The sequence below is a fragment of the Neoarius graeffei genome, chromosome 3, assembly GCF_027579695.1.
Source record: "Neoarius graeffei isolate fNeoGra1 chromosome 3, fNeoGra1.pri, whole genome shotgun sequence".
NCBI lineage: Eukaryota > Metazoa > Chordata > Actinopteri > Siluriformes > Ariidae > Neoarius > Neoarius graeffei.
The window spans coordinates 35,194,336-35,220,876 of record NC_083571.1 but is presented as its reverse complement, the minus strand read 5'-3'; the positions used below and the strand labels follow the sequence as shown (position 1 = coordinate 35,220,876).

Here is a 26,541-nt window from a genome sequence, read left to right as displayed (position 1 = left end):
AACTGGATGAATTATGAGGCTGGACTTTTGTCCCAGGCAACAATCATTCAGCTCTTGAGATTTATGAATATACATACTGTAGCTGCCCGCTGGCCTACGAGAAAGTATTAGAATTTCAAATCCATTATCTTATGACAGAGATTATTATATCGTGATAGTATTCTTCTAATTCCATTGCCTCCATTTTACAGGGATTAGCACATGTTAACAAGTCAGCATTCAGGCCAAGCATGTGCTAACAAGCTAACTAAATGGCACTCGTTCGTCCTCTTCTCTTCTCAGCACTCTCTCATGGCTGGCTGGCTGACTGCAGGACATAATTTGAAGCAGCATGGTTTGTGTGTAAGTAAGCTGTGGACTTGATTAATGAACAGAGCAAAGAGCTTGGCACACGTCTGCCACATGAAGAGCTCCCACCTCGGCTTTGCCAAGTTGCTCACATAGCCTTGGTAATTCATCATGGTGTCAGGCGTAGGAATGCCCCGAGATGATTCTTTCTCCCCCCACCCACTTTTCCCTTCATTCCTCCCTTGTTGTGCCTCATAATACTTTGGCATACTTTTATTCTTTTATTTTTTCAGGATGCTTCAAATTACTTGCCTTGGCTCCTGGGACAAGATGATTGGGTCCAGGCTATTAGCATTATTATTTTAATCATATTTGCCTGATAGATAAGTAGGGTCAGTATACGGTGAGCTGGCCTAGTGGCTAGTGTGTCCACTTCTTGACCAGGAGATCATGAGTTCTGCTTGCGGTTGGGTACCAAAGACCGCAAAAAAAAAAAAAAAAAAGGTATCTGTTGCCATCTGGTGAGGCACGCCGCAATACAGATGTGAGTATGGAGTCAAACTCTCGTGGTTACCAGAGGACCAGTCCGCCACTGTAACCCTGGCTATGTAATAGGCAAGAAGCTGAGGGCTATAGAAACGAAGATTGGTGCCGCCCAATGTGCCTTAAAGGCCTGGTTAGTACTGGGATGGAAGACTGCCTGGGAAGATCAGGTCCTGGCACAGGAGGGACTTTGACTTTTGATATGTAGTATATTTACCTTGAGATCTTCCTTAGAAAAGGTATGACTGGTTGAGTTGTAAGGTAAGTATGTTCTTACATTACATCAGCTACCATTTTTTGTCCTATGTTTCCCAGCAACCAAGAACAGGCTAGCTGAAGGATTTGTCCATCCCTACTTTTTGTCCAAGAAGCTTGTGAAGGCTAGTTATCTGTCTGCAAATTAGCTACATCACCATCCCTTGTGCACAATTATTATGACATATAATACAGGAATCAGAGATACAAGACAAAAAGCTACACTTTTCTCAGGTGAAAAGTGTCTGCAATTCAAACATCAGCAATACTTCTGAGAGCTAAAACCTATTAGAATCTATGAGAACAGCACGGCAAATTCATATCTCTTAAACTGTAAACCGTAATAAAAAGAGTTAACAGTTTAGATCTCTGCTTGAAATGATTCAATGAACTGTTAACATCCCAAGACTGCTCTCATTTCTACTCTTATGACTCATTAATGCATCATGACTGAAATGGAAAACAAATCTGCAATGTTGCTAAGAAGCAAGCAAGCAAGCAAAGCAGGAATGTTTCATGGATTACACTGTAAAATGCTAACCTCACAATCTTTTGTGTGTTGTTTGCTGTTACCAGCAATCCAAAGTGTTAGCCACGACAATGGTGTCTGGTCATCTGTAACACACGCTAAGAGTCAATTTGTAAGACTGAATCAGCCAGAAAAGCCTCCTGAAAAGGTTAAATGGAGCATAGGAAATGAAGCTCCAACAGCATGTCTAGCAACAGGCTGTTTATACTGTTTGGACAATTCCACAGTGGAAATGTGATGACATCTCGATGAATCATAACCTGGATAGTGAGAAACAGGAGCCAAAATCTGCCTCTATTTCATGCAAGTTTAAAAGAAAAATGGTCAAGTCAATAAAGCTAAAATAAACATTTCTCTCACTAGTTCACTGACCTCAATCTGTTGTTTGTAATCTCTTATCTTCATGCATGACTAATTGAAAAAATATGAGGTATGATGTGGAGCCTGAGGCCTCTTTGCCTGGATGGTATGTCGGTACACTGAAAAAAGAAAATAGGTGGACCAACTTAATTGAATTGTTTCAATTGGTAACACCTAAATGAATTAGTTCTTTGAAATTAAGTTAATGAGTTAGATTAACACAATTGATTTAAATCACATGTACTTAATAATTCAGTTGTTCTCAAATCAACGTTTTGCATTAATCCAACTTAAAATTAAGCCTTAAAGTTAAAAGGCAACTTAAAGTTTTCCGTTTTTCCAACTCCATAATTTGCATAACCCAAAAGTAAAATAGTGCTCCTTTCTAACCTAATACTATGGTTTCGTTAAAATTACTTTTTGTAGTAACCTTAAAATGAAAATTTAGTTTGTTAAATATAACTAAAATTACAATTTTAAGTTGGCTGAAAATATAAAAAAAACCCTCAAAATCTGATGGTTTTTTATACTTTATTGTATAAATGTAAAGAACCATTAACTTTATGGCCACCAACACAGCTTTTGTGCCATCACATTACGCATTTGTCCTTTTTAAAACACATATGCACAAAATGCATAAGTAGCTGTTGGTAAAGACCACAAACGTACTTTGTCAGCAAAGTGCAAAATAGTGCAACAATGTATTATACAAATATGCCTAACAATCTCAACTAGGGGTGGTGGAAATTTCCGATTTTTAGATTAATCGCGATTCGGACGTGAATGATTCTGAATCGATTCACAAACGTCCAAAAATCGATTATTTAAATGCGTTGAATAAAGAAATACAGCGGCGCACAGGGGTAAACAAACATGGAGAAGGCGGAGACGTCATGACGTCAGACGCACAACATCACGAGAAACCTAATTGATGCAGGTTCACTCAAATGAGAATAGCAGGTTACATGTGTACTGAGGGAACAACGTGTAATTCCAAGTTGATATACTCCACAAATGTAAACTGCCTTCACTAAAGCAGAAATCTGAATGAAACTCACTCAGAACTTTACGTTACTTCAACTACTGCTGAAAACACTTTTTAGAGTGTATGCAAGACTATAGCTGCCTAAAAAAGGATTGAGTCACTGGGCAGCATTTTAACCAAAACTGAACCTTAGCAGGCATTGATTTGGGGTTTTCCCTTCAGTGTCAGTGGATTTTTATTGGTCAAAGGACATTCATTTTCTTTAACAGCAGCTCTGACAATAGTGCAGCTGTAAATCGCAGGTTGATATGCATGTCATCTAGTAATACATTTTTAATCATCTGCAAATATTTGGTGTCCATAATTCTGTATAATATATGCAAAATATGCCGTCTACTGTTTAACGTGAGGATGCATTTCTTTATGGAAGCCACTGCATCATATGTAGACATGGGTGAAAAAAAAATTTTTTTTACCATCCAATAATTTGGAATACCACATGGAGTTAAAAATAGGACTAAAAATGCATGGTGACAAATAAGTGAAGAGGTTGGACTTTTATTTTACTTCGATCTAGGTGGTGTAGCCCAGCCTTTCTCAACCGGGGTGCTGCGGTTATTATTTTTTAGCCAAATGAAATTATTCCGATTCACAAGGTGTTAAACCAGTTTAACTAGCTAAATTGTTTTTAATTATACAATTACATGACTGCTGACAAAATGAAAGAAAAAGCCTGTTAGCTAATTCATTTTCCAATGCTAACTTCCAGTGCATATGGTTTCTCTGAAATTTGACACAAAAGTTTTAATTTTTCAGTGCACTTGAGGCAAATTCCAGAATTTAAAAAAAAAAAGTGTTTCCAGGTAAAACAAACCTCACCCAGTAGCACTTTTTTTTTTATGTGCAACTAAAGAGCTCTTCAAAGGAGCTAAGATTTCCTTACATATAATTATGTAGTAAATCTGTAATAACTATGATTTTGACCTTTTTGGTGACCTTGACCTTGAGCGGATGACCCTCAAAATGTTAGAGATTCTATTGGAGACCAATGCCCATCTATCCTGAAAGTTTCATGAAGATTGGTCCAGCCATTTTCCTGTAATGTTGCTAACAAAAAAACAAAGAAACAAACATACAAACAAAGAAACCCCACCAAAAACAATGCCTCATCCCCTGGTGGACTCCGTCCCGGGCAAGGTAACAAGAGCTGGTAAAAGCTCGAGAAAAGAAAAAGTTTCTGAAGTACATCATAAGACAATCTTCTACCAGCTTGACCAGTGTTTGATGTGTTTTGGTAGACTGAGTTTTTTGCTATTGTTGCCCAAATATCTTACCTACTATGAGAATTGCTTAATGTGAACATACATGAATGGTTAAAACATGAACACTTTTGATATGTTCCTAGACACAGATAAACCCAAGCACTAATTCTCTACTTTCAAACCCTGGACTTCAACATAGCACATATATTTCTCACATTGTCCAAATGCTAATCTGAAAAGCAACATTTCTATTTTGAAAGTTTTCAGTCTGGTGGCTAGGTTCTTCTCATCATTCCCGATTCTTTCCTGTTGGCTATGATGCAAACCAAGCTGGTGGTTTGGAATTCCTTATGGGATCCTTAAAGGGAAAAGGTCATCTCTTTTGACCTTGAATCATTCTGTCCTGGTTCTGTCCTATAGCTTCAAAGAGCTTCCACATCACTAGGAAGCACGCACCATGCATCAAACTGACCTGACGTGGACATCAAAAGTGAAAGATGAAAAGAAGGATGAAGAAGAGTGCAGGAGGGACTCTGATATGACTGCAGTAAAAGGGTTATGTTTCCCTTAAGATTCCCCTCAGGCTGGGATAATCTCACTTTGATTTTCCAGACATGCCAAAGAAAGGACTTTGTGTGCAGAAGTGTAGAAGTGGAAGGATTATTCTAGAAGACCTTGTTTTGACACCGAACACGCGTCCACAAAGAAATCGACCTGTGTTCATAGTTGCTTTTAATTCTTCCGCATATCAGTAACTAATTTCTTGTTTTTCACCCAAAATAATTCTCTTTTCCTGTGGAGCACGGGCGATTGCTCAAGACAACGAGGGAGGCTCAGCCTCCTCTAAAAATGACGAACATCGTGTAGGATGAATTGCGCTAGGCTTATGTTATAGCCGACCTTATAACATTGCTATTTCAGATCCAGAATCATAGAAATATATGTGCTCAACCCACTACAGTGCAAAATCATTCCGTTATAACTTTAATGTGTGCGTGAGTTTTTCCCCCTCGTGACAGCGCGATGCAGCCCAGCCTCAGTGGACTTCAATGGCATTTGGGAGCTCTGCGCTTTCAATCTCAAAATGCAAGACGGTTATTGGACAAATACTGCAAAAACGCCTGCCCACCGGACTCCCAGCCTCACATGGGAGGGACATGGCAAAGCTTTTCGCGAGGAGACTGGTGATTGGTGAAAGCGGCCAGATATTTTCTTTGATTGACAGCTCGTTTCAAATATAGACAGGCAGCGGTGAATTTCAGTTCAGTCCCATGCGGATTCGCAAGTGCTGTGGTGTATTGTAAGAGATCAGCTTACATTTCGATTTCATTCATTACATACGGTTTCTACCAGCTTTTTTAGTTTGTATATATTTTCATTGTAAATAAAGTGTAAATATAGTGTTGTCAAGTTTGCTATCTTATGGCCCTTTTCCACTACCCTTTTTCAGCTCACTTCAGCTCGCTTCAGCTCACTTCAGCCCGACACGGCTCGCGTTTCGACTACCAAAAACCAGCACGACTCAGCTCGTTTCAGCCCTGCTTAGCCCCTAAAACTCGCACCGTTTTGGAGTGGGGCTGAAGCGAGCCAAACCGTGCCGACTGAGGTTGGGGGCGTGAGCAGACACTCCCCTGTGCACTGATTGGTGAGGAGGCGTGTCCTCACATGCCCACACACGCCCCGCGAGCACGCTGGGATCTGTAAACACCGCAAACCCGGAAGGAGAATAATTATGAATTACGAGAATTTCTGAAGCCTCATGCGCCTCGCCTCATCTATACACTCTTGCCAGTATCTGTTGGCGTTGTCGGTGACAACAAGCCACAGCACCAAGACCAGCAACACTAACGACTCCATGTCCTCCATGTTTATTGTTTACTATCCGGGTGGTGAGACTACCGCTTAAAAGCTCACTGAATCAGTGACATACAGAGCATCGTGGACGAGTTCGCGGAGCGCAAGGCTCGTCGTATGCCCTTCAAATAATGCGTGCAGTAGGCTATTGATGTTTTATTATGAGCCATGTACAGTATGTCGCCTAATGTTTTTTTGTTTCTGAGTTACATGTTCGTTTGAAGGACTTAATGTACAAAATAACATAGTTGCACCCCGTAGTGTTGAAATTGGTAAACACAGTGCATTCAGTGAGGTTTGCACCGCCCTCCTTTTATTTCTGACTCTTCCTGTCACCGTTGCAACCTCTGAGCGCTCATTCGTATGCCCTTCAAATAATGTGCGCAGTATAGGCTATTGCTGTTTTATTATGAGCCATGTACAGTATCCTAATGTTTTTTGTTTCTGAGTTACATGTTCGTTTGAAGGACTTGATGTACTAAATAACATAGTTGCACCCGGTAGTGTTGAAATTGGTAAACACCGCAGTTGCGGACATTTTGTAGCCTAAAATGATGTTATGATAAGCTTTAATAAAGGGCCCGGTCATTTGCCCTGCCCCCGGCCCGGCTCTGACTTGTTCCGCCACTGTCACTGATGTCACTGTTTGCGCTGCTTAACGACATCACGTGACGTCCACCCACTTTCGCTAACTCCACCCAATGTGTCCACCCACTTCCAGCCAGCATGGTTCAGCGCGGTTGTAGTCGAAATGCAACTCCAACAGCCCCGCTCAGCTCGACTCAGCTCGACTCGGCACGGCACGGCTCAGCCGCGTTTGTAGTGGAAAAGCGGCATTAGTTCCAGAAATTTTGTTTATTTGAGTGACTGAACTTGAACTTGAGGGGGCTAGTCAGCTAGCAAGAAAGCTACGCATGGATGCCAAGCATTGTTGATTTAATTTTGGCGAAGCCATTTGCCAGTCTTCCTTTCAAGGAAAAAATTAAAATTAAAGAGCAGGGTAGACCAACGCCTCAAATTGACTTGGTGAAAAAGGTAGGGAATAATACTCATTCCTTTCAGCTCTCCTGCTACGAGAAAGTGAATTGGCTAACACCAAGTGACCCACATCAACAACAGTAAATAGGCTACTTTAGTAATATGTCATGGATGGACCAAAAATATAGAATCTATTTAAAATGTTTATGCTGAGTATATTATATTGGAATATATATTTCTCTGGATATGAATTAAACACCGCTACAATTTGGAAAACATTTTTAAACAAAAACACAGTCGAGAACATTTCACACTACAAACCTGGATTAAAAGTGAAGGGTTATCAAAATTGTCAATAAAACATTTCTCAGTCAAAATAAGTAAAATATAGGGAAAGTGTCATTGAATGAAATGTGTGGCACCCAGCTCTATGTTTGGCTCCCCAAGGTCAGTGCTTGTGCCTATTCCAGAACACTCTGCTGTTACTGCTGAGGTTCCTGACAAAGAGCTGCTTTCAATAATGATCAATTTTTAAACAACATGCCACAATTTTAAAATATAAAATGTTAAAATATACCCCCCCAAGACCACCATCATGTATATTGGACAGTAGGCTAATGGGCCAAAAGAACCTGTTATTTCACAGTTTGTGACCCTGCCAACAATCAGCCAGATCAGAGGCAAGAGTATGGGCAAAATTGATGTGTTTTTTCTTTTTTCTTTTAAAATCTGGAAATATCGTAACCGACCAGCCTCCCCTGTTTGAAAGACTACCAGCCGCCACTGCTGTGGAAATGCTAATGTTGGCAATGTTTAGCGAGCTCCTTGTTTTGGTTGAACTACCACTGTGAGATCTTTTATAGAACAGTTCCTGGATGTGTGCAAAGTCACGCTAGATGGCAAAAACGATGGTTGTTTTCTTTCTGAGATTTGCGTGAGTTAGCGTGGATGGTGATAACGCAGCTGCTTTGGTTTAACAGATTTTTGACTGATACAGTAAAAAAGTTAAAGCCAAGCCACATGTGGAAACTTTCTCTTTTTCTGAGAGAGAGAGAGAATCAAGAGTCAGTCTCTGCAATCATTCTGTAATATTTAAAGTCCTGACAAAGGAAGTGTCATAAAAACATTGTTCCTGTGAAGACAGAAGGTCTCTATAATTATATTGTGTGTGTGTGTGTGTGTGTGTGTGTGTGTGTGTGTGTGTGTGTGTTGGTTCTATATACAATTGAAGCCCGCCATGTGTCACATTCTTAGCCCGCCTCATTTCCTTTGTGTGTGTGTGTCTGTTTTTTCCATTTTTATGGACATTTCCTGTTATGAACCTCAGAATATCAAAGCTAACACACTTGATTTCACACACACACACACACACACACACACACACACACACACACACACAGAGCGCTGCATCCTCACTGACCTGCACACACACAATGCACAAAGACGCACATCAAACACTCATGTGAAACACACCACTGCACACCAACACACACCTGCACCACTCACTTCGTGTGTGTGTGTGTGTGTGTGTGTGTGTGTGTGTGTGTGTGTGTGTGTGTGTGTGTAAGAAAATAGCTGGTCATAAACTTATATGTCACTTTTGGTTCCAAACAACCCAACAGGTCCGCAAACACACACACACACACACACACACACACACACAGAGAGAGAGAGAGAGCCTGTGGGCTCTGCAATAAAACCAAAACCTCCAGAAATGGAGCAGATTGGCTTGAGATTCAGATTAAGATTAGATAGAACGGAGACAATACTGCTAAACCCCCACCCACCCACACACTTTACAAGCTGTGACACAACATTCATGTTAATGTTTCCTAATATGAAATAAACTCATGGAGTTTCAGTTAGCGGTTAATGCTAAGTGTAATTAAAGTGTAAAATTAGCCATACAGAGTGTTTTCTTACTAATTTACAAACACATCTGAAGCAAATGTTGATGTTCTCAACAATATTTTTTTGTTTCTAAAGTTACTGCACCTTTCTATTGTTTATATACAGCATAAAGAAGTGCATGTTTAGGGTCTGGATCCTGTAGCTGCTTAGGAAATTTAATAAACAGCAAATGTGTCAAAAGTAGATGGACAGATAGCTAGAGAGAGATAGACAGACAGGCAGACAAAAAGAGGGAGACTGAGAGAAAGACAGAGACAGATACAGATAAGCAGAGACAGAGATGGAGACAGAAGGACAGACAAGGAGACAAAGATAAACAAACCAAGAGACAGAGGAGGGGGGCAAGGAGGTGGACTGAAAGAAATACAGATAGAGAGAGAGCAAGAGCGAGAGAGTTGTTTTAAAAGCTAACCGACTAACAGCTAAAACTTTAAAGCGATTAACCAGGAAATTTGGAAATTATGGAGTTATGAAATGTGATCATTATACATTAATACAAGATGTTCTAGATGAAAAAATTAAGTGGACTTTAGCTTAAAAAAACATGTTAAAGTTGTAACATCAGTCCGTTGGGCCATTTCCCTGGGCACGGCCATACTGGATTAGCCAGATACATGGATGTATTAGGAGATGAAAATGGTGGTGGCGCTGTGTGACGTAGGATTCTGCACGTCTTCCTCATTCCATCCTGGATCCAAGACGTTTGGCCAAGTGGCTTCATCAAGTAAAGCAAGAAAACGTTTCTCCTGGAAAAAGCAGTAAATTGTGCAGTGAGCATTTTACAGAAGATTGTTTCGTGGAGGGGGAGGCACAGTGGTGTAGTGGTTAGCACTATCGCCTCACGGCAAGAAGGTTCGAGTCCAGTGGCTGACGAGGGCCTTTCTGTGTGGAGTTTGCATGTTCTCCCCGTGTCTGCGTGGGTTTCCTCCAGGTACTCCGGTTTCCCCCACAGTCCAAAGACATGCAGGTTAGGTTAATTGGTGGTTCTAAATTGACCATAGGTGTGAATGGTTGTGTGTCTCTATGTGTCAGCCCTGTGATGACCTGGTGACTTGTCCAGGGTGTACCCCACCTCTCGCCCATAGTCAGCTGGGATAGGCTCCAGCTCGGTTGCGACCCTCTACAGGATATGCGGCTACAGATAATGGATGGATGGATGTTTTGTGGAGGACTTGTATGAAAAAATCACTGGGAAGAAGTGAGACATGAGACAGAAACGACAAGTGAAGCCAGACATGATCCTGACTTTGTTTCACCACAAAACACCGACACTGGCAGCACGACAGCATACTGTGTCATGCATCAAACGGATGGAAGATAAGCAGGGAAATAGCCATCCATCCATCCATTACCTGTAGCTGCTAGGGCGAGAGGCGGGGTACAAAAGGAATCAAAATAAAGTAGTGGCTAGTTTATTGCCTGTTTATTTAAAAATATATATATTTCCCTGCTTATGGGGCGGCACGGTGGGAATCAATAAAGTTCTATCTAATCTAATCTACACCCTGGACAAGTCACCAGATCATCGCAGGGCTGACACATAGACACAGACAACCATTCACACTCACATTCACACCTACGGTCAATTTAGAGTCACCAGTTAACCTAACCTGCATGTCTTTGGACTGTGGGGGAAACCAGAGCACCCGGAGGAAACCCACGCAGACACGGGGAGAACATGCAAACTCTGCACAGAAAGGCCCTTGTCGGCTGCTGGGCTCAAACCCAGAACCTTCTTGCTGTGAGGCAACAGTGCTAACCACTACACCACCGTGCCACCCCATAAGCAGGGAAATATATATTTTTTAAAATAAACAGGCAATAAACTAGCCACTACTTTTATTTTGATTCCTTTTCTAATACTGCATTGCCATAATGTTTGTGGCGAAATGCAAACAAATTGACTGAGAAGCCATGCCAGACCATAATATTATATTATAGCATGCGCTTATACACCTTTGCTGTACTCACGGAAAATGAGATCAAGTTTAATGGAGTTATGGCGGCCTCCCTGACAAAAAATAGTCCCATCTGTTTTCATCACTTTAATGGTTATATCGTTAAGAACAAATTCAACATGCAGCTTTTTTTTTAAATAAAGGACAGACATAAAGACTAACTTTTAGCTCAATTTGTTTATTTGTGAGATATTTTTTCTTTAGGCGGCACGGTGGTGTAGTGGTTAGCGCTGTCGCCTCACAGCAAGAAGGTCCTGGGTTCGAGCCCCGTGGCCGGCGAGGGCCTTTCTGTGTGGAGTTTGCATGTTCTCCCCGTGTCCGTGTGGGTTTCCTCCGGGTGCTCCGGTTTCCCCCACAGTCCAAAGACATGCAGGTTAGGTTAACTGGTGACTCTAAATTGACCGTAGGTGTGAGTGTGAATGGTTGTCTGTGTCTATGTGTCAGCCCTGTGATGACCTGGCGACTTGTCCAGGGTGTACCCCGCCTTTCGCCCGTAGTCAGCTGGGATAGGCTCCAGCTTGCCTGCGACCCTGTAGAAGGATAAAGCGGCTAGAGATAATGAGATGAGATATTTTTTCTTTAACATGCTAACACTTCGGGCAGCACAGTGGTGTAGTGGTTAGTGCTGTCGCCTCACAGCAAGAAGGTCCGGGTTCGAGCCCCGTGGCCGGCGAGGGCCTTTCTGTGTGGAGTTTGCATGTTCTGTCCGTGTGGGTTTCCTCCGGGTGCTCCGGTTTCCCCACAGTCCAAAGACATGCAGGTTAGGTTAACTGGTGACTCTAAATTGACCGTAGGTGTGAATGGTTGTCTATGTGTCAGCCCTGTGATGACCTGGCGACTTGTCCAGGGTGTACCCTGCCTTTCGCCCGTAGTCAGCTGGGATAGGCTCCAGCTTGCCTGCAACCCTGTAGAACAGGATAAAGTGGCTAGAGATAATGAGATGAGATGCTAACACTTCCTGTGATGACCTGGCGACTTGTCCAGGTGTACCCTGCCTTTTGCCCATAGTCAGCTGGGATAGGCTCCAGCTTGCCTCTAACCCTGTACAGGATAAGTGGCTACAGATGATGGATGGGTGGATGCTAACACTTGTGTTTGTACTGTTGAAAAAAAGCCATGTCAGTTTATTTTTATCCATTTATAGTTACATTTAAAGCTCTGAAAAGACTGTGGAAATGCTGCAGATGGTATTATGTAAAAAACAACAAAACGCAGCTTGTCATGTTACCGAGAAACCGCAAATTAGCATCAACTCCTCCTACAGTTTTACCTCTGACACTGGAGACTCCTTCCATAAATATTACATAAACATAAACACATCCTGTTACTATAGAAACAATATTAGAACAAGCGCCTGGATATAAACCTGTGATTCGCAGATGCGTGATCAGACTGACCTCTGAGTTCCATGTCAATCCTGAGATTGAGATGCCGACCTCTTCTGCTCCTCGGACCTGCCTGATCCATCCTGATGCCCTATGTTTGGGTGGAGTCTCATCACATCGCTCCTGTCAAGGACAGCCCCATATGGACAGTTGAAAGTCACACTTGGAAGACGCTCTGGACACTTACAGTAATGCTTTTATGTCTGAGGACTACAGTTGACTTGCTAACTTTAGGACTGCAGTTGTCATGAACAGTTTTGCACTCAAGTTTCCATCAATAAAGAGTTTATAACATCAACGAAATTGATTTCATGTTAAAACTGTTAATGTTATCATAATGTTGTCTGTTGTTGCCCAAATAAGGATGGGTTCCCTTTTGAGTCTGGTTCCTCTCGAGGTTTCTTCCTCATGTTGTATGAGGGAGTTTTTTCTTGCCACCGTCGCCACAGGTGTGCTCATTAGGGAGAGATTAGGGATAAAATTAGCTCATGATTTAAGTCTTTCAAATTCTGTAAAGCTGCTTTGCAACAATGTTTATTGTTAAAAGCGCTATAGAAATAAACTTGACTGTCTGAAAAGTGATCAACTCCCTCCGACCAATCAGATTGGAGATCTCAATATTTGAGTCTGGTTCCTCTTGAGGTTTCTTCCTCGTGTCATCTGAGGGAGTTTTTTCTTGCCACCGTCGCCACAGGCTTACTCATTGGAGATAGATTAGGGATAAAATTAGCTCATGATTTAAGGCCCCGGTCACACCGCCCGAACTTTGCTGGAGCGTTCCTGGAGCGGTGAAAAAAATTCATCACCGCTCGTAACCGTTCACCACCGTTTAACAAAAGTTGGCCCCCGTTAAAGCAATGCCGTATATGCTCGGCCACCGCTGATGTTTCTCGAGGGGCCCTCCTACCGCTCCGAAAGTTTTGAGCTGCACAAAATATTGCGAGAGGTGAGGAGGGGGCAATTTTCCGCCCCGGCAAAGTTCACCCCCGCTCCACCAACGCCCAGTCAAAGTTTGGCACTGCTAGACGCAAGTTCGTGGACGCTTGGGTCCGCTAGGCCAACGCAGAAATCTTGAACGCTGGACCACCGCTGCTTCGCCAGCGTTGCCTGGGCGGTGATTAAACGTTGCACAAACTTCGGTGGAGCGGTTGTAAGCGTTTTACGAGCGGACATGGGGTTGCTGGAACAGTGTCGGGCGTTGAAGCAGCTATCCATGGCGGCGATGAACTTTGGTTTGGCGTTGGTATAGAGGTGTCAGAGCGGGACCAGAATTTGGCTATAAATACGGGGAGAAATGGACCAGGAGCTCATTTGGAATCGAGCTGCCGTTGAGTTCAGACCTCATCTATATCGAATTTGCTCAAAGTTACAGTAAAACTGTATCACCATGGATGCTGAGAGACTTGCTATGATTGGTGCTAAACCAACTTTATACCCCCGCCGAGCCAAAGCCCGCATGCGCAGAACGCCGCTATACCAACGCTCGCGTCACCGCTAAACCAACGCTCGCTACCGCTCGCTACCGCTAAACCAACACTAAAGCAACGCCGGCTTCAGCGGTGCACCGCTAAGCCAACGCCCGTGTTTTCAATTTTTTTCCCATTTTGTGCGCGGTGACGAGCGTTGTCGAAATTCGGCCCCCCCCTCCGTTCAAGGAACGCTCCAGCAAAGTTCGGGCGGTGTGACCGGGGCCTAAGTCGTTCAAATTCTGTAAAGCTGCTTTGCGACAATGTTTATTGTTAAAAGCGCTATAGAAATAAAGTTCACTTGACTGTGAAAAGTGATCAACTCCCTACGACCAATCAGATTGGAGATCTCGATATTTGATTCTTGGTCCTCTCGAGGTTTCTTCCTCATGTTGTCTGAGGGAGTTTTTTTCTTGCCACCATCGCCACAGGTTGCTCATTGGAGAGGGATAAAATTAGCTCATGATTTAAGTCGTTGAAATTCTGTAAAGCTGCTTTGCGACAATGTTTATTGTTAAAAGCGCTATAGAAATAAACTTCACTTGACTGTGAAAAGTGATCAACTCCCTACGACCAATCAGATTGGAGATCTCGATATTTGATTCTTGGTCCTCTTAAGGTTTCTTCCTCATGTTGTCTGAGGGAGTTTTTTCTTGCCACCGTCACCACAGGTTGCTCATTGGAGAGGGATAAAATTAGCTCATGATTTAAGTCGTTGAAATTCTGTAAAGCTGCTTTGCGACAATGTTTATTGTTAAAAGCGCTATAGAAATAAACTTGGCTGTGAAAAGTGATCAACTCCCTACGACCAATCAGATTGGAGATCTCGATATTTGATTCTTGGTCCTCTTAAGGTTTCTTCCTCATGTTGTCTGAGGGAGTTTTTTCTTGCCACCGTCGCCACAGGCTTGCTCATTGGAGATAGATTAGGGATAAAATTAGCTCATGATTTAAGTCGTTCAAATTCTGTAAAGCTGCTTTGCGACAATGTTTATTGTTAAAAGCGCTATACAAATAAACTTGACTGTGAAAAGTGATCAACTCCCTCCGACCAATCAGATTGGAGATCTCGATATTTGATTCTTGGTCCTCTCGAGGTTTCTTCCTCATATTGTCTGAGGGAGTTTTTTCTTGCCACCGTCGCCACAGGTTGCTCATTGGAGAGGGATAAAATTAGCTCATGATTTAAGTCGTTGAAATTTTGTAAAGCTGCTTTGCGACAATGTTTATTGTTAAAAGCGCTATGCAAATAAACTTGACTTGACTGTCTGAAAAGTGATCAACTCCCTCCGACCAATCAGATTGGAGATCTCGATATTCGATAACTGTGTAAAAGATTCACTCTTGTTCCTTAAAATAAGCGACGTCATTGGAACCCTTTTGGGAACATCAGGCGACACACAGTTCTTCACATGGCTTTTCTCAGAAAAGAAAAAAAAAGTCCAGGTTTTCTCCTGACCAGTGCAGATTTAGGGACGCGTGTGTTCTGACCAATCAGAGCAGCGCTGGTTGGGTTGTGTGGGCGTGGTTTGAGGTGATAGTGAGGACCTGAGTCATTTCATTCACATTCTGTCGGTGGAGTAGAGGCGCGCGCGCTCGGACTTTGCGCCGAACACCAGATCCCGGATCGATGGGTTTTCCCTCGGAGCGCGTGCGGAATGTGGATTTGTTTCGCTCGTGACTGTTCACGGCCGGATGTCGGTGTGTTCGGGACTGTGCGCGAGCTGCACCGTAATGCTGGATTAGACAGAAGAAGCGCTTGTATCCGAAACCTGACTGCGCGCGCCACACCAAAATGATCCTCACTCGTGAGTAGTGTTCGTTTATTTATCATTTATCTTCTTTACACACACACACACACACACACACACACAACATTAAACCGTTTGAAAGTAGCGCGCGACGCCGCTCACATAAAAGCAATACAGATACAGTATCTTTCCCCGCACGCGCGCGCTCCGGTTGCAACAGGACCCCGTTAATATTCAGCGCATCTGCACCGTATAATACACTACACACATCAGCAACATCCACCCCAATACCTCCAGTAACATTCCACTCATGCCTTCAGCCTCTTCTATTATTATTATTATTATTATTATCTCATCTCATTATCTGTAGCCGCTTTATCCTTCTACAGGGTCGCAGGCAAGCTGGAGCCTATCCCAGCTGACTACGGGCGAAAGGCGGGGTACACCCTGGACAAGTCGCCAGGTCATCACAGGGCTGACACATAGACACAGACAACCATTCACACTCACATTCACACCTACGCTCAATTTAGAGTCACCAGTTAACCTAACCTGCATGTCTTTGGACTGTGGGGGAAACCGGAGCACCCGGAGGAAACCCACGCGGACACGGGGAGAACATGCAAACTCCGCACAGAAAGGCCCTCGCCGGCCCCGGGGCTCGAACCCGGACCATCTTGCTGTGCGGCGACAGCGCTAACCACTACACCGCCGTGCCGCCCTATTATTATTATATTTGCATTTGGTATTAAACAAGACCGGCTGTAAAACAGAGCCGCCTTATAGACTACCCTCTCAGGAATAAACAGCACTAAATCCAGTAGTTCCTGGGCTGTGTGGCTCCATGACAATAACCGAAACCTTTATGCCTGGAAAGGTAAAAACCTTCTCCTTTCACTGGGATGGAGCCTTTAGTTCACCTGGAAGTCATGATGTAGTGTACACTACCGTTCAAAAGTTTGGGGTCACCCAGACAACTTTGTGTTTTCCATGAAAAGTCACACTTTTATTTACCACCATAAGTTGTAAACTGAATAGAAAATAGAGTCAAGACATTTTTCTGGCCATTTTGAGCATTTAATCGACCCCACAAATGTGATGCTCCAGAAACTCAATCTGCTCAAAGGAAGGTCAGTTTTATAGCTTCTCTAAAGAGCTAAACTGTTTTCAGCTGTGCTAACATGATTGTACAAGGGTTTTCTAATCATCCATTAGCCTTCTGAGGCAATGAGCAAACACATTGTACCATTAGAACACTGGAGTGAGAGTTGCTGGAAATGGGCCTCTATACACCTATGGAGATATTGCACCAAAAACCAGCTAGAATAGTCGTTTACCATATTAGCAATGTATAGAGTGTATTTCTGATTAGTTTAAAGTGATCTTCACTGAAAAGAACAGTGCTTTTCTTTCAAAAATAAGGACATTTCAAAGTGACCCCAAACTTTTGAACGGTAGTGTATCTTCTTTACACACACACACAACATTAAACCATTTGAATGGTGAGTGCAACCTAAATTGATATAAAGTTGCGTGCAACGCCGCTCACATAAGCAATACAGACCCAGCAAACACAAAAACGTTTATATAACGTTGTATGAACGTTTGGCTAACGTTTCAGAAACGTTACAAAATAACGTTTATAAAACTAAAATTTGTGGACAATTTTTTCGTTTTATAAACGTTTGAAAAAACGTTATATAAATGTTTGAAAAACATTCTGGAAACCATCATACAACATTCTGGAAACGTTTCATAAACGTTTAATAAAACCTAACCTTAATGCAACCCAAATGAAACGTTTTATAAACGTTTTGTGTTTGCTGGGGATACAGTATCTTTCCCCGCACGCGCGCGCTCCGGTTGCAACAGGACCCCGTTAATATTCAGTGCATCTGCACCGTATAATACACTACACACATCAGCAACATCCACCCCAATACCTCCAGTAACATTCCACTCATGCCTTCAGCCTCTTCTATTATTATTATTATTATTATATTTGCATTTGGTATTAAACAAGACCGGCTGTAAAACAGAGCTGCCTTATAGACTACCCTCTCAGGAATAAACAGCACTAAATCCAGTAGTTCCTGGGCTGTGTGGCCCCATGACAATAACCGAAACCTTTATTCCAAAACACTCCTTTATACCTGGAAAGGTAAAAACCTTCTCCTTTCACTGGGATGGTGCCTTTAGTTTACCTGGAAGTCTTGATGGAGTGTATCGTCATCTCATCGCATTATCTCTAGCCGCTCTATCCTGTTCTACAGGGTCACAGGCAAGCTGGAGCCTATCCCAGCTGACTACAGGCGAAAGGCGGGGTACACCCTGGACAAGTCGCCAGGTCATCACAGGGCTGACACATAGACAACCATTCACACTCTCATTCACACCTACGGTCAATTTAGAGTCACCAGTTAACCTAACCTGCATGTCTTTGGACTGTGGGGGAAACCGGAGCACCCGGAGGAAACCCACGCGGACACGGGGAGAACATGCAAACTCCACACAGAAAGGCCCTCACTGGCCACGGGGCTCGAACCCAGACCTTCTTGCTGTGAGGTGACAGCGCTAACTACTACACCACCGTGCCGCCTGTAGTGTATCTTTTTAAACTAAAATAAGCTTTAAAGGTTCATGTAAATAAGATCCGTCCTCATCAAAGGTACGTCTTGCCTGGAAAGGTGAACGTGGTTAAAGATACTGGACTTCTCTAGCTTTTAATAGACCTTTAAAGCAGGGTGCACGCTTTCTCATCCAGAAACCCTGGGTGCACAAACTTTTGCACTCAGCTGTATATGAGAGATTTTATTCATTTATACTAAGAAAACGGTATTAAATATCATGAATATTCTTGTCATGAATACTGGTGTTGCCAGATGGCATGTCTCTGGTTTATGTACGGACTGGGACACACACACGTTTTTAACATATTCATTTGGGATCCACTTTGTCAGCGGAATCGTACGTCTTGACCTGAGCCCACTTCAGCACTCAGGATCAGTGAGAACTGACGTGTAAAACTGAAATTAATGATTCCGTATGCCAAGGTGTGTGTGTGTGTGTGTGTGTGTGTGAGCGAAAGAGTGTCCAGATGGAAAGGATCATCTCGTTTCCAGGGTTTCACACACACACACTCTCCATATGTTTCCGGATCTTAATGGAATCATTCAATATGCTTCAACTCTACAGGGTGATGCATGGCCTTCCAGGTGTGTGAGAATCAACACCATTTAGATTTAACTGTGTGTGTGTGCATGTGAGTGAGTGAGTGAGTGAGTGAGTGAGTGAGTGAGTGAGTGAGTGAGTGAGTGAGTGACAGACAGACAGAACTGGTGCTGAAACTGAGGAAGAATTTCCATTAAATTTGCTAATCATGCATCCAAAAAAAAACCCTTTTGGCACCCCCATCCTCGAACAAATATTCTACTTATGCAGTTTTGGCTACCTGCAAAATGGGTGGGGCTTAATCAGTTTGCTTGTTGCTGATTGATTCCCCACATACACACAGGGCGATCAGAAAAATTATATTGTGGTCTGGGTTATGGTCTGGTTCAGGTGGCTGTTGAATATTTTTGTAGCTTTGCTTATCTGCCTATCAGTATGAACAGTCAGAAACCCTGGTGGTGGGGTGCCAATATTTTTGAGTGCATAGTGTGTTGAGCGCATCCTGTGGATTTTGAGATATTTTGCATCTGTGAAGGTGATTTTCAAACATTGCCTTTGAAATGCTAGAACCAAATTCACATTCAGTCTCCAGAAGACCAGTGAGAGACACAGACACACACAGCAGGGGGAGCATGCGGTTCCCTCCTCCTCCTCCTCCTCCTCACGCTGACACAATATTGGCCTGCAATTGTGAGAACTTCCTCTGACAGGAAAAAGATGGGGAGAGAGAAGAAAAAGCTGGATAATTTTAGAAGCCTGTATAAAAGCTTTCCTGATGCACAAAGTTCAATTTCGGAGCTCACAAACAAGCACATTGTCCTTCGCTGGGAGGTTTTTTATTTATTCATTTATTTTTTTTTTATTTTAAACTACTGCACATTCGTAATCACTGTAAAGTACAAATAAGCTGTGATGATGACCTCATACTCTCAACTTCCTGATAGTTTAGGGGTCCAAATTCCATTGAAGGAGGCGTGGCCTCTGTGCCTGTGAGTCCTAATTGAAGGAGGTGTGGTCTCTGTGCTCTCTTTTTCAATTTGAGTGAAAAAGGTGTGGCTTCTGCGCCAGTGAATCCTAATGAAGGAGGCATGGCCTGTGTGCCTGTGAATCCAAATGCAGGAAGTGTGGCCTGAAAAAGGCGTGGCCTGTGTGCCTGTGAATCCTAATGAATGAGGCGTGGCCACTGTGCCTGTGATTCCTAACTGAAGGAGGTGTGGCCTCTGTGCCTGTAAGTCCTAATTGAAGGAGGTGTGTCCTCTGTGCCTGTGATTTGTAACTGAAGGAGGTGCAGCCTCTGTGCTTGTGAATCCTAATGAAGGAGGTGTGGCCTCTGTGCCTGTAAGTCCTAACTGAAAGAGGTGCAGCCTCTGTGCTTGTGAATCCTAATGAAGGAGGTGTGGCCTCTGTGCCTGTAAATCCTAATTGAAGGAGGCGTGGCCTCTGTGCGTGTGATTCCTAACTGAAGGAGGTGCAGCCTCTGTGCCTGTGAATCCTAATGAAGGAGGCGTGGCCTCTGTGCCTGCAAGTCTTAATTGAAGGAGGCGTGTCCTCTGTGCCTGTAAGTCCTAACTGAAGGAGGTGCAGCCTCTGTGCCTTTGAATCCTAATGAAGGAGGCGTGGCCTCTGTGCCTGTAAGTCCTAATTGAAGGAGGCGTGTCCTCTGTGCCTGTGATTCCTAACTGAAGGAAGTGCAGCCTCTGTGCCTGTGAATCTTAATGAAGGAGGCGTGGCCTCTGTGCATGTGATTCCTAACTGAAGGAGGTGCAGCCTCTGTGCTTGTGAATCCTCATGAAAAAAGGCGTAGCCTCTGTGCCTGTGAATTCTAATGCAGGAGGCATAGCATCTGTGTCTGTGAATCTTAATGAAGGAGGCGTAGCCTGTGTTTATGAATCCTAATGAATGAGGCATGGCTTCTGTGGTTGTTGGTTTAAATGAATGAGGCATGGCCTCTGTGCCTGTAAGTCCTAATTGAATGAGGCGTGGCCACTGTACCTGTGATTCCTAACTGAAGGAGGTGTGGCCTCTGTGCCTGTAAGTCCTAATTGAAGGAGGTGTGTCCTCTGTGCCTGTGATTCGTAACTGAAGGAGGTGCAGCCTCTGTGCCTGTGAATCCTAATGAAGGAGGCGTGGCCTCTGTGCCTGTAAGTCCTAACTGAAAGAGGTGCAGCCTCTGTGCTTGTGAATCCTAATGAAGGAGGCGTGGCCTCTGTGCCTGTAAATCCTAATTGAAGGAGGCGTGGCCTCTGTGCGTGTGATTCCTAACTGAAGGAGGTGCAGCCTCTGTGCCTGTGAATCCTAATGAAGGAGGCGTGGCCTCTGTGCCTGCAAGTCTTAATTGAAGGAGGCGTGTCCTCTGTGCCTGTAAGTCCTAACTGAAGGAGGTGCAGCCTCTGTGCCTTTGAATCCTAATGAAGGAGGCGTGGCCTCTGTGCCTGTAAGTCCTAATTGAAGGAGGTGTGTCCTCTGTGCCTGTGATTCCTAACTGAAGGAAGTGCAGCCTCTGTGCCTGTGAATCCTCATGAAGGAGGCGTGGCCTCTGTGCCTGTAAGTCCTAATTGAAGGAGGCGTGGCCTCTGTGCCTGTGATTCCTAACTGAAGGAAGTGCAGCCTCTGTGCCTGTGAATCCTAATGAAGGAGGCGTGGCCTCTGTGCATGTGATTCCTAACTGAAGGAGGTGCAGCCTCTGTGCTTGTGAATCCTCATGAAAAAAGGCGTAGCCTCTGTGCCTGTGAATTCTAATGCAGGAGGCATAGCATCTGTGTCTGTGAATCTTAATGAAGGAGGCGTAGCCTGTGTTTATGAATCCTAATGAATGAGGCATGGCTTCTGTGGTTGTTGGTTTAAATGAAAGAGGTGTGGCCTCTGTGCTTGTGAATCCTAATGAAGGAGGTGTGGCCTCTATGACGGTGCCCATCAAAGCCTGTTTTGACTTCATGAATATGGATTGTCTCAATTCCTTTGTTATTAATGGCTTATTGATGTTAGCATTGGCCTTTACTGTTAGTGGCTTAATTTTCCCTCCTTGTCTTCGTGAAAATACTCACATTTTTGTAAACATTGATAAAAATCTCTGGACCTGATGTGTTCCTTGGTTAGCAAAATTATACATCATGATACACATCATGTACGGTGAAGATCTTATCTTATTGCAATTCTTAAAGTATGGCACCTTAATAATGTTCTGCTTTTAAAAGATTATGAAAACATTGGACCCTCTATGACGGAACACAACACTGAGTCTTTTAAACCACGAGTTACATCAGACGCCAGTCAAGTACCAAACAGTCCGGCTGGGTCACTGTGGTACCCAGTGAAGGTCCACATCGAATGGGACTTTGAGTGGAGTTGGTTGTGTGTATAATTGTGTAAAGTAAACACTCCCACGCTGACCTTGGTGGCTGTTTGCTCCAGCCAAACGATGACTTGGCAAAAGCAGAGGCCAAAGGTCACAAGGTGATGGAAGCAGGAAGTGAGCCAGCTGCATGGCGGTTTCGTACTGAGAAGTGAGCAGTGGAGGGGAAAGCCCACCAGACTGGAAAAAAGATGAATGTTCGCATTGTTATCATCGCTATGCCATTACATTCCACAGAATTCAGTTCCAGATTGAATTTATAAATGAAAGATGGATAAGGTGGATTCAGAGAAAACCAAGAAGAAGAAATTTGTTCGCATAGATAGGTTGCGAGATTTAGTGCTCATGGGCTTGCTTTTCGAATTTGAGTCCATATGGATTGTAGTGGAATGATAGGAAGAGGAATGGAAAGCTGGATGAAGGGATGCTGGGCTTTATTTGTCGGCCAAGACAAGAAAAGAGAAGACAAGTGCTAATAGTTAGCAAATTTAGCTTGCCAAAGACTTGGTTTTTCTTGGAATTTGTTTCTTGGTGGAATGAAGGATGGAAAGGCAGAAATGGAAAGTGAGAGCAGGGGATCATTTTGTTTGTTTGGAGAGAGAGAGAGAGAAAGAGAGAGAATGTGCATTGTTAGCATATTTAGCTTGTTAAATCAAGTGCTCTCAGGTTTCTAGTGGAATTTGTTTCCTCGAAAGCTTTTCCCTGTGGAACTGGAACCTGTTCAGAATTCTCTTCTTTCACTGCTTCTGGAAGTGACTGTGTACTTTATACCCCCCCCTCTCTCTCTCTCTCTCTCTTTCTCGCTCTCATTTCTTTCATTTCTTTCTTTCTACTCTAGTCTCTTTCTTTCTTTCCATCACTCTCCTGCTAGCTGTTTGAATGTAATGTGCTCTGGTGGCTTGACTGCTTCACAGGTGATTAGCAAATTCAGTATTATCACCTCCTTTAGGAACGCGATTAGCAGTGATGCTCATCTTGTAGCTAACATTTGACTGTTTTGTTTATTCGGTGTATAGTTTTAAAGCTAGCTGGATGCTATTTCTGTGGTAAATTTAGCTAGCATGATCTAATACAGGGCAGCACGGTGGTGTAGTGGTTAGCGCTGTCACCTCACAGCAAGAAGGTCCGGGTTCGAGCCCCGTGGCCGGCGAGGGCCTTTCTGTGCGGAGTTTGCATGTTCTCTCCGTGTCCGCGTGGGTTTCCTCCGGGTGCTCCGGTTTCCCCCACAGTCCAAAGACATGCAGGTTAGGTTAACTGGTGACTCTAAATTGAGCGTAGGTGTGAATGTGAGTGTGAATGGTTGTCTGTGTCTATGTGTCAGCCCTGTGATGACCTGGCGACTTGTCCAGGGTGTACCCTGCCTTTCGCCCGTAGTCAGCTGGGATAGGCTCCAGCTTGCCTGCGACCCTGTAGAACAGGATAAAACGGCTAGAGATAATGAGATGAGATAATGAGATGATCTAATACAGCTGAATAAACTAGCTAACAGATGTTAGCATTAGATATCTGTCTATCAGGATAGAAAGATATATAGATCTGTCTAGCTGTCTGTGTGTGTGTGTGTGTGTGTGTGTGTGTGTGTGTGTGTGTGTGTGTGTGTGTGTTTGCATTTGCGCCATGTCCTGTGTTTGCGTTTTCTGCCTTGTATTGTTTGCCCTTGAACAAAAGGAGGCGTGGCATTTTTAAGCAGCCATGGTGACCACACATCAGGCTCCAATCAGCTTCCGATTGGACAGGAAAGGGAAGTGAGGTCACTCCCACTGTCAAGGTGGGACACAGGATGCAATATGTAACACACGCACACACATATATATATACACACATGCGCGCACTCACACACAAGTGCAAAGAGCTAAGCTAAAGACTGCACTGGTGTGTGTGTGTGTGTGTGTGTGTAGCATTTACATTTAAATAGGTTCTCTGTTCCTATGTGTGGCCTTAAACATGTACTTAACCAAATTGTCTCTCTCACTCACACACACACACACACACACACACACACACACACACACACACACACACACATACACACACACACACAGAGAAAGCATGGGCTCTCATTACAGAGGCTTACAAAAGTGTGTATAATTATTGTCGAACATTCTTCAGGGTCCATGAAGTACACAGTCGTACAGCACTGTCATGCATTCATATAAGTGTAGAGAACTGTATGTTGGAATGTCAGAGAGAGAGAGAGAGTGTGTGTGTGTGTGTAGACCCCATTTGTGTCTTTCTCCTCACCTTGTTTCTGTCTAGGCTTGCTTTTGGTATGTAAATGCAGTCTGTGGCTCCGTGTGTGTGTGTGTGTGTGTGTGTGTGTGTGTGTGTGTGTGTGCGTGTGTCCCTCTTACGCAATGAGGCCTTATCTCACGTCTCCTATGTTTTCTTCACTCACACGCATGTTCTCGGTCAGCCGAGCAGAGAGTCACGTATCTGCACCGGCTCTGTTTCCTCACCTCTCTACTCATTCAGTGCTCGCGCTCTCTCACACTTGCGCACACTCACACACACTCTCTCTCTCTCTCTCTCTCTCTCTCTCTCTCTCTCTCTCTCTCTCACACACACACACACACACACAGAGGATGTGAACATTTAGCCAAGAATTGTGAATTGATTTTGAGAGGAACCATAATCTGAGTGGCTACAGTTTAATTGGGGGCAGGAGCTGTGTTCTGATTGGTCACAGTGGTTTGAGGTCACAGTCTGATTAATTCAAGAGGCATTTTGGGCGAGAACTGTGGTCTGATTAGTCATAATGGTGAAATGTATTGTGATTGGTTACAGTGGTGTATGGGACAGGAACTGGCACAAGAAGTGGGATATGTGGTTGGGATTGGTTTTGCATTTAACAGTCTGATTAGACTTTAATTTATTGTTCTATTGAGAATACAGACCATAATTTCACAGTCACAGATTGAGCCCTTTAGTTCAGGACAAAACTGACACAAACTGGTTTGGTTGCTTATGTTACACAGTCGTGACTTAGTCCAGCACTCGGACACCTCGCTGCATGAAACCAACGCTGTCTACGAGCTAAAATGGCTGCTGCGAACATCGTTGGCCATTTGGCACAGACTTCATAAACGGGTCATTCCCAGGACAATAAGCTTTAGCGGCGCTGTCTGAAAACTAGCGCCACACTACGAGATTGAGGAGAACGTGCTGGGTGGGGAGGAGTGTGTGGAGTTGGAGCGTTGGTGTGAATGGAGCCATACACGCTGTGGACTTCGTTCAGAATGACCATCATTACACGCTGACTATTTAAAGCGAGATGGCCTTTCAAGTTCATAAAACCGGTGAAATTTAGCTCCCTCTGAAATTTGGTAATTGTGATATGTTTATTTCTGCAATATCTTAAAAAAATCTTTCTGTGGCTAGGAAGTTATTTAATTTTAATTTGAGGGGATTCCCTCGCAAATAATGTGCATGAAATCGCTCGATTCGCGCAGTCAAGCAGACAGAGGAAGTCTGTGTGCGCATGCGCAGGTTTACCTCCTTCTTTTTCTTCTTCTTTTGGCTTTTACAGCAGCTGGCATCCACAGTGTTGCATTACTGCCATCTACAGGTTTACCTTGACCGTGCACTGACTTCCATCATTCTGTCACTAAACAAACAGCTGATCACACCGAGGTGCTTGCTGACCGCCGATATTTATTAGTTTGGTCCTGCGTTTACTTTCCTTCACAACATAACGTCTTTTCTTCTCGCTTTCTGTTACTGTAGTCGATCTTTCACGTTTCATTCGCACACTCACGTCCTCCATTTTTCTCTCCTGTTTCAAATTTGTATCCCACAATGCCTTGAACGAACGGGGAAAGCCCACCACGTGATGCGTGATGTAGTATCTTGAATTGGGTCATGGTGAAGCAGGAAAAAATAGCTAAGAATTTAGGGCCACATGGCCCTAAATTAATTAATTTTTCTATTAGAAAAAAAACTCATAAAATTGGTGTCAGCCCTGTGATGACCTGGCGACTTGTCCAGGGTGTACCCCGCCTCTCGCCCATAGTCAGCTGGGATAGGCTCCAGCTTGCCTGCGACCCTGTAGAACAGGATAAAGCGGCTACAGATAACGGATGGATGGATAATAAAATTGGAAGTCTGTGATTCGAGTAGCTTTTGGTCCACTAAACAAAAATAATTGGGTGTCATGGTGGTGTAGTGGTGAGCACTGTTGCCTCACAGCAAGAGGGTTCTGGGTTCGAGCCCAGTGGCCGGCGAAGGCCTTTCTATGTGGAGTTTGCATGTTCTCCCCGTGTCTGCATGGGTTTCCTCCGGGTGCTCTGGTTTCCCTCACAGTTCAAAAACATGCAGTTAGGTTAACATAGGACGGCCTTGGGCTGAAGTGCCCTTGAGCAAGGTACCGAACCCCTAACTGCTCCCTGGGCGCTGTAGTGTGGCTGCCCACTGCTCTGGGTGTGTGTTCACTGCTTCAGATGGGTTAAATGCAGAGGATGAATCTCACTGTGCTTGAGTGTGCATGTGACAAAGGT

At 43.8% G+C, this 26,541-nt stretch overlaps 1 protein-coding gene and 1 long non-coding RNA gene across 5 annotated transcripts in view; one reads left to right on the top strand and one right to left on the bottom strand.

Moving 5' to 3' along the window:
* dlc1 (DLC1 Rho GTPase activating protein) overlaps positions 1-26,541 on the top strand; it is a 133,327-nt gene that overhangs the window by 78,103 nt on the left and 28,683 nt on the right. Inside the window, exon 1 of one of the 3 annotated variants that reach the window (XM_060916747.1) lies at positions 15,307-15,582. The exons of the other annotated variants lie outside the window; for them this stretch is intronic. Coding sequence (XP_060772730.1) covers positions 15,570-15,582 — 13 coding nt within the window. The 5' untranslated portion in view covers positions 15,307-15,569. Of the gene's footprint in view, positions 1-15,306; positions 15,583-26,541 lie in introns of those variants that run through there. 3 annotated transcript variants of the gene reach the window in all.
* Positions 12,320-24,403, bottom strand: LOC132883304 (uncharacterized). Of its 2 annotated transcripts, none has more exons than XR_009654303.1 (2): positions 24,290-24,403; positions 12,320-12,431 (listed from the first exon to the last, which is right to left on the bottom strand). It is a non-coding gene; the product is annotated as an uncharacterized LOC132883304 (long non-coding RNA). The 2 variants fall into 2 exon arrangements; XR_009654304.1 differs by lacking the exon at positions 24,290-24,403 and adding an exon at positions 17,730-17,756.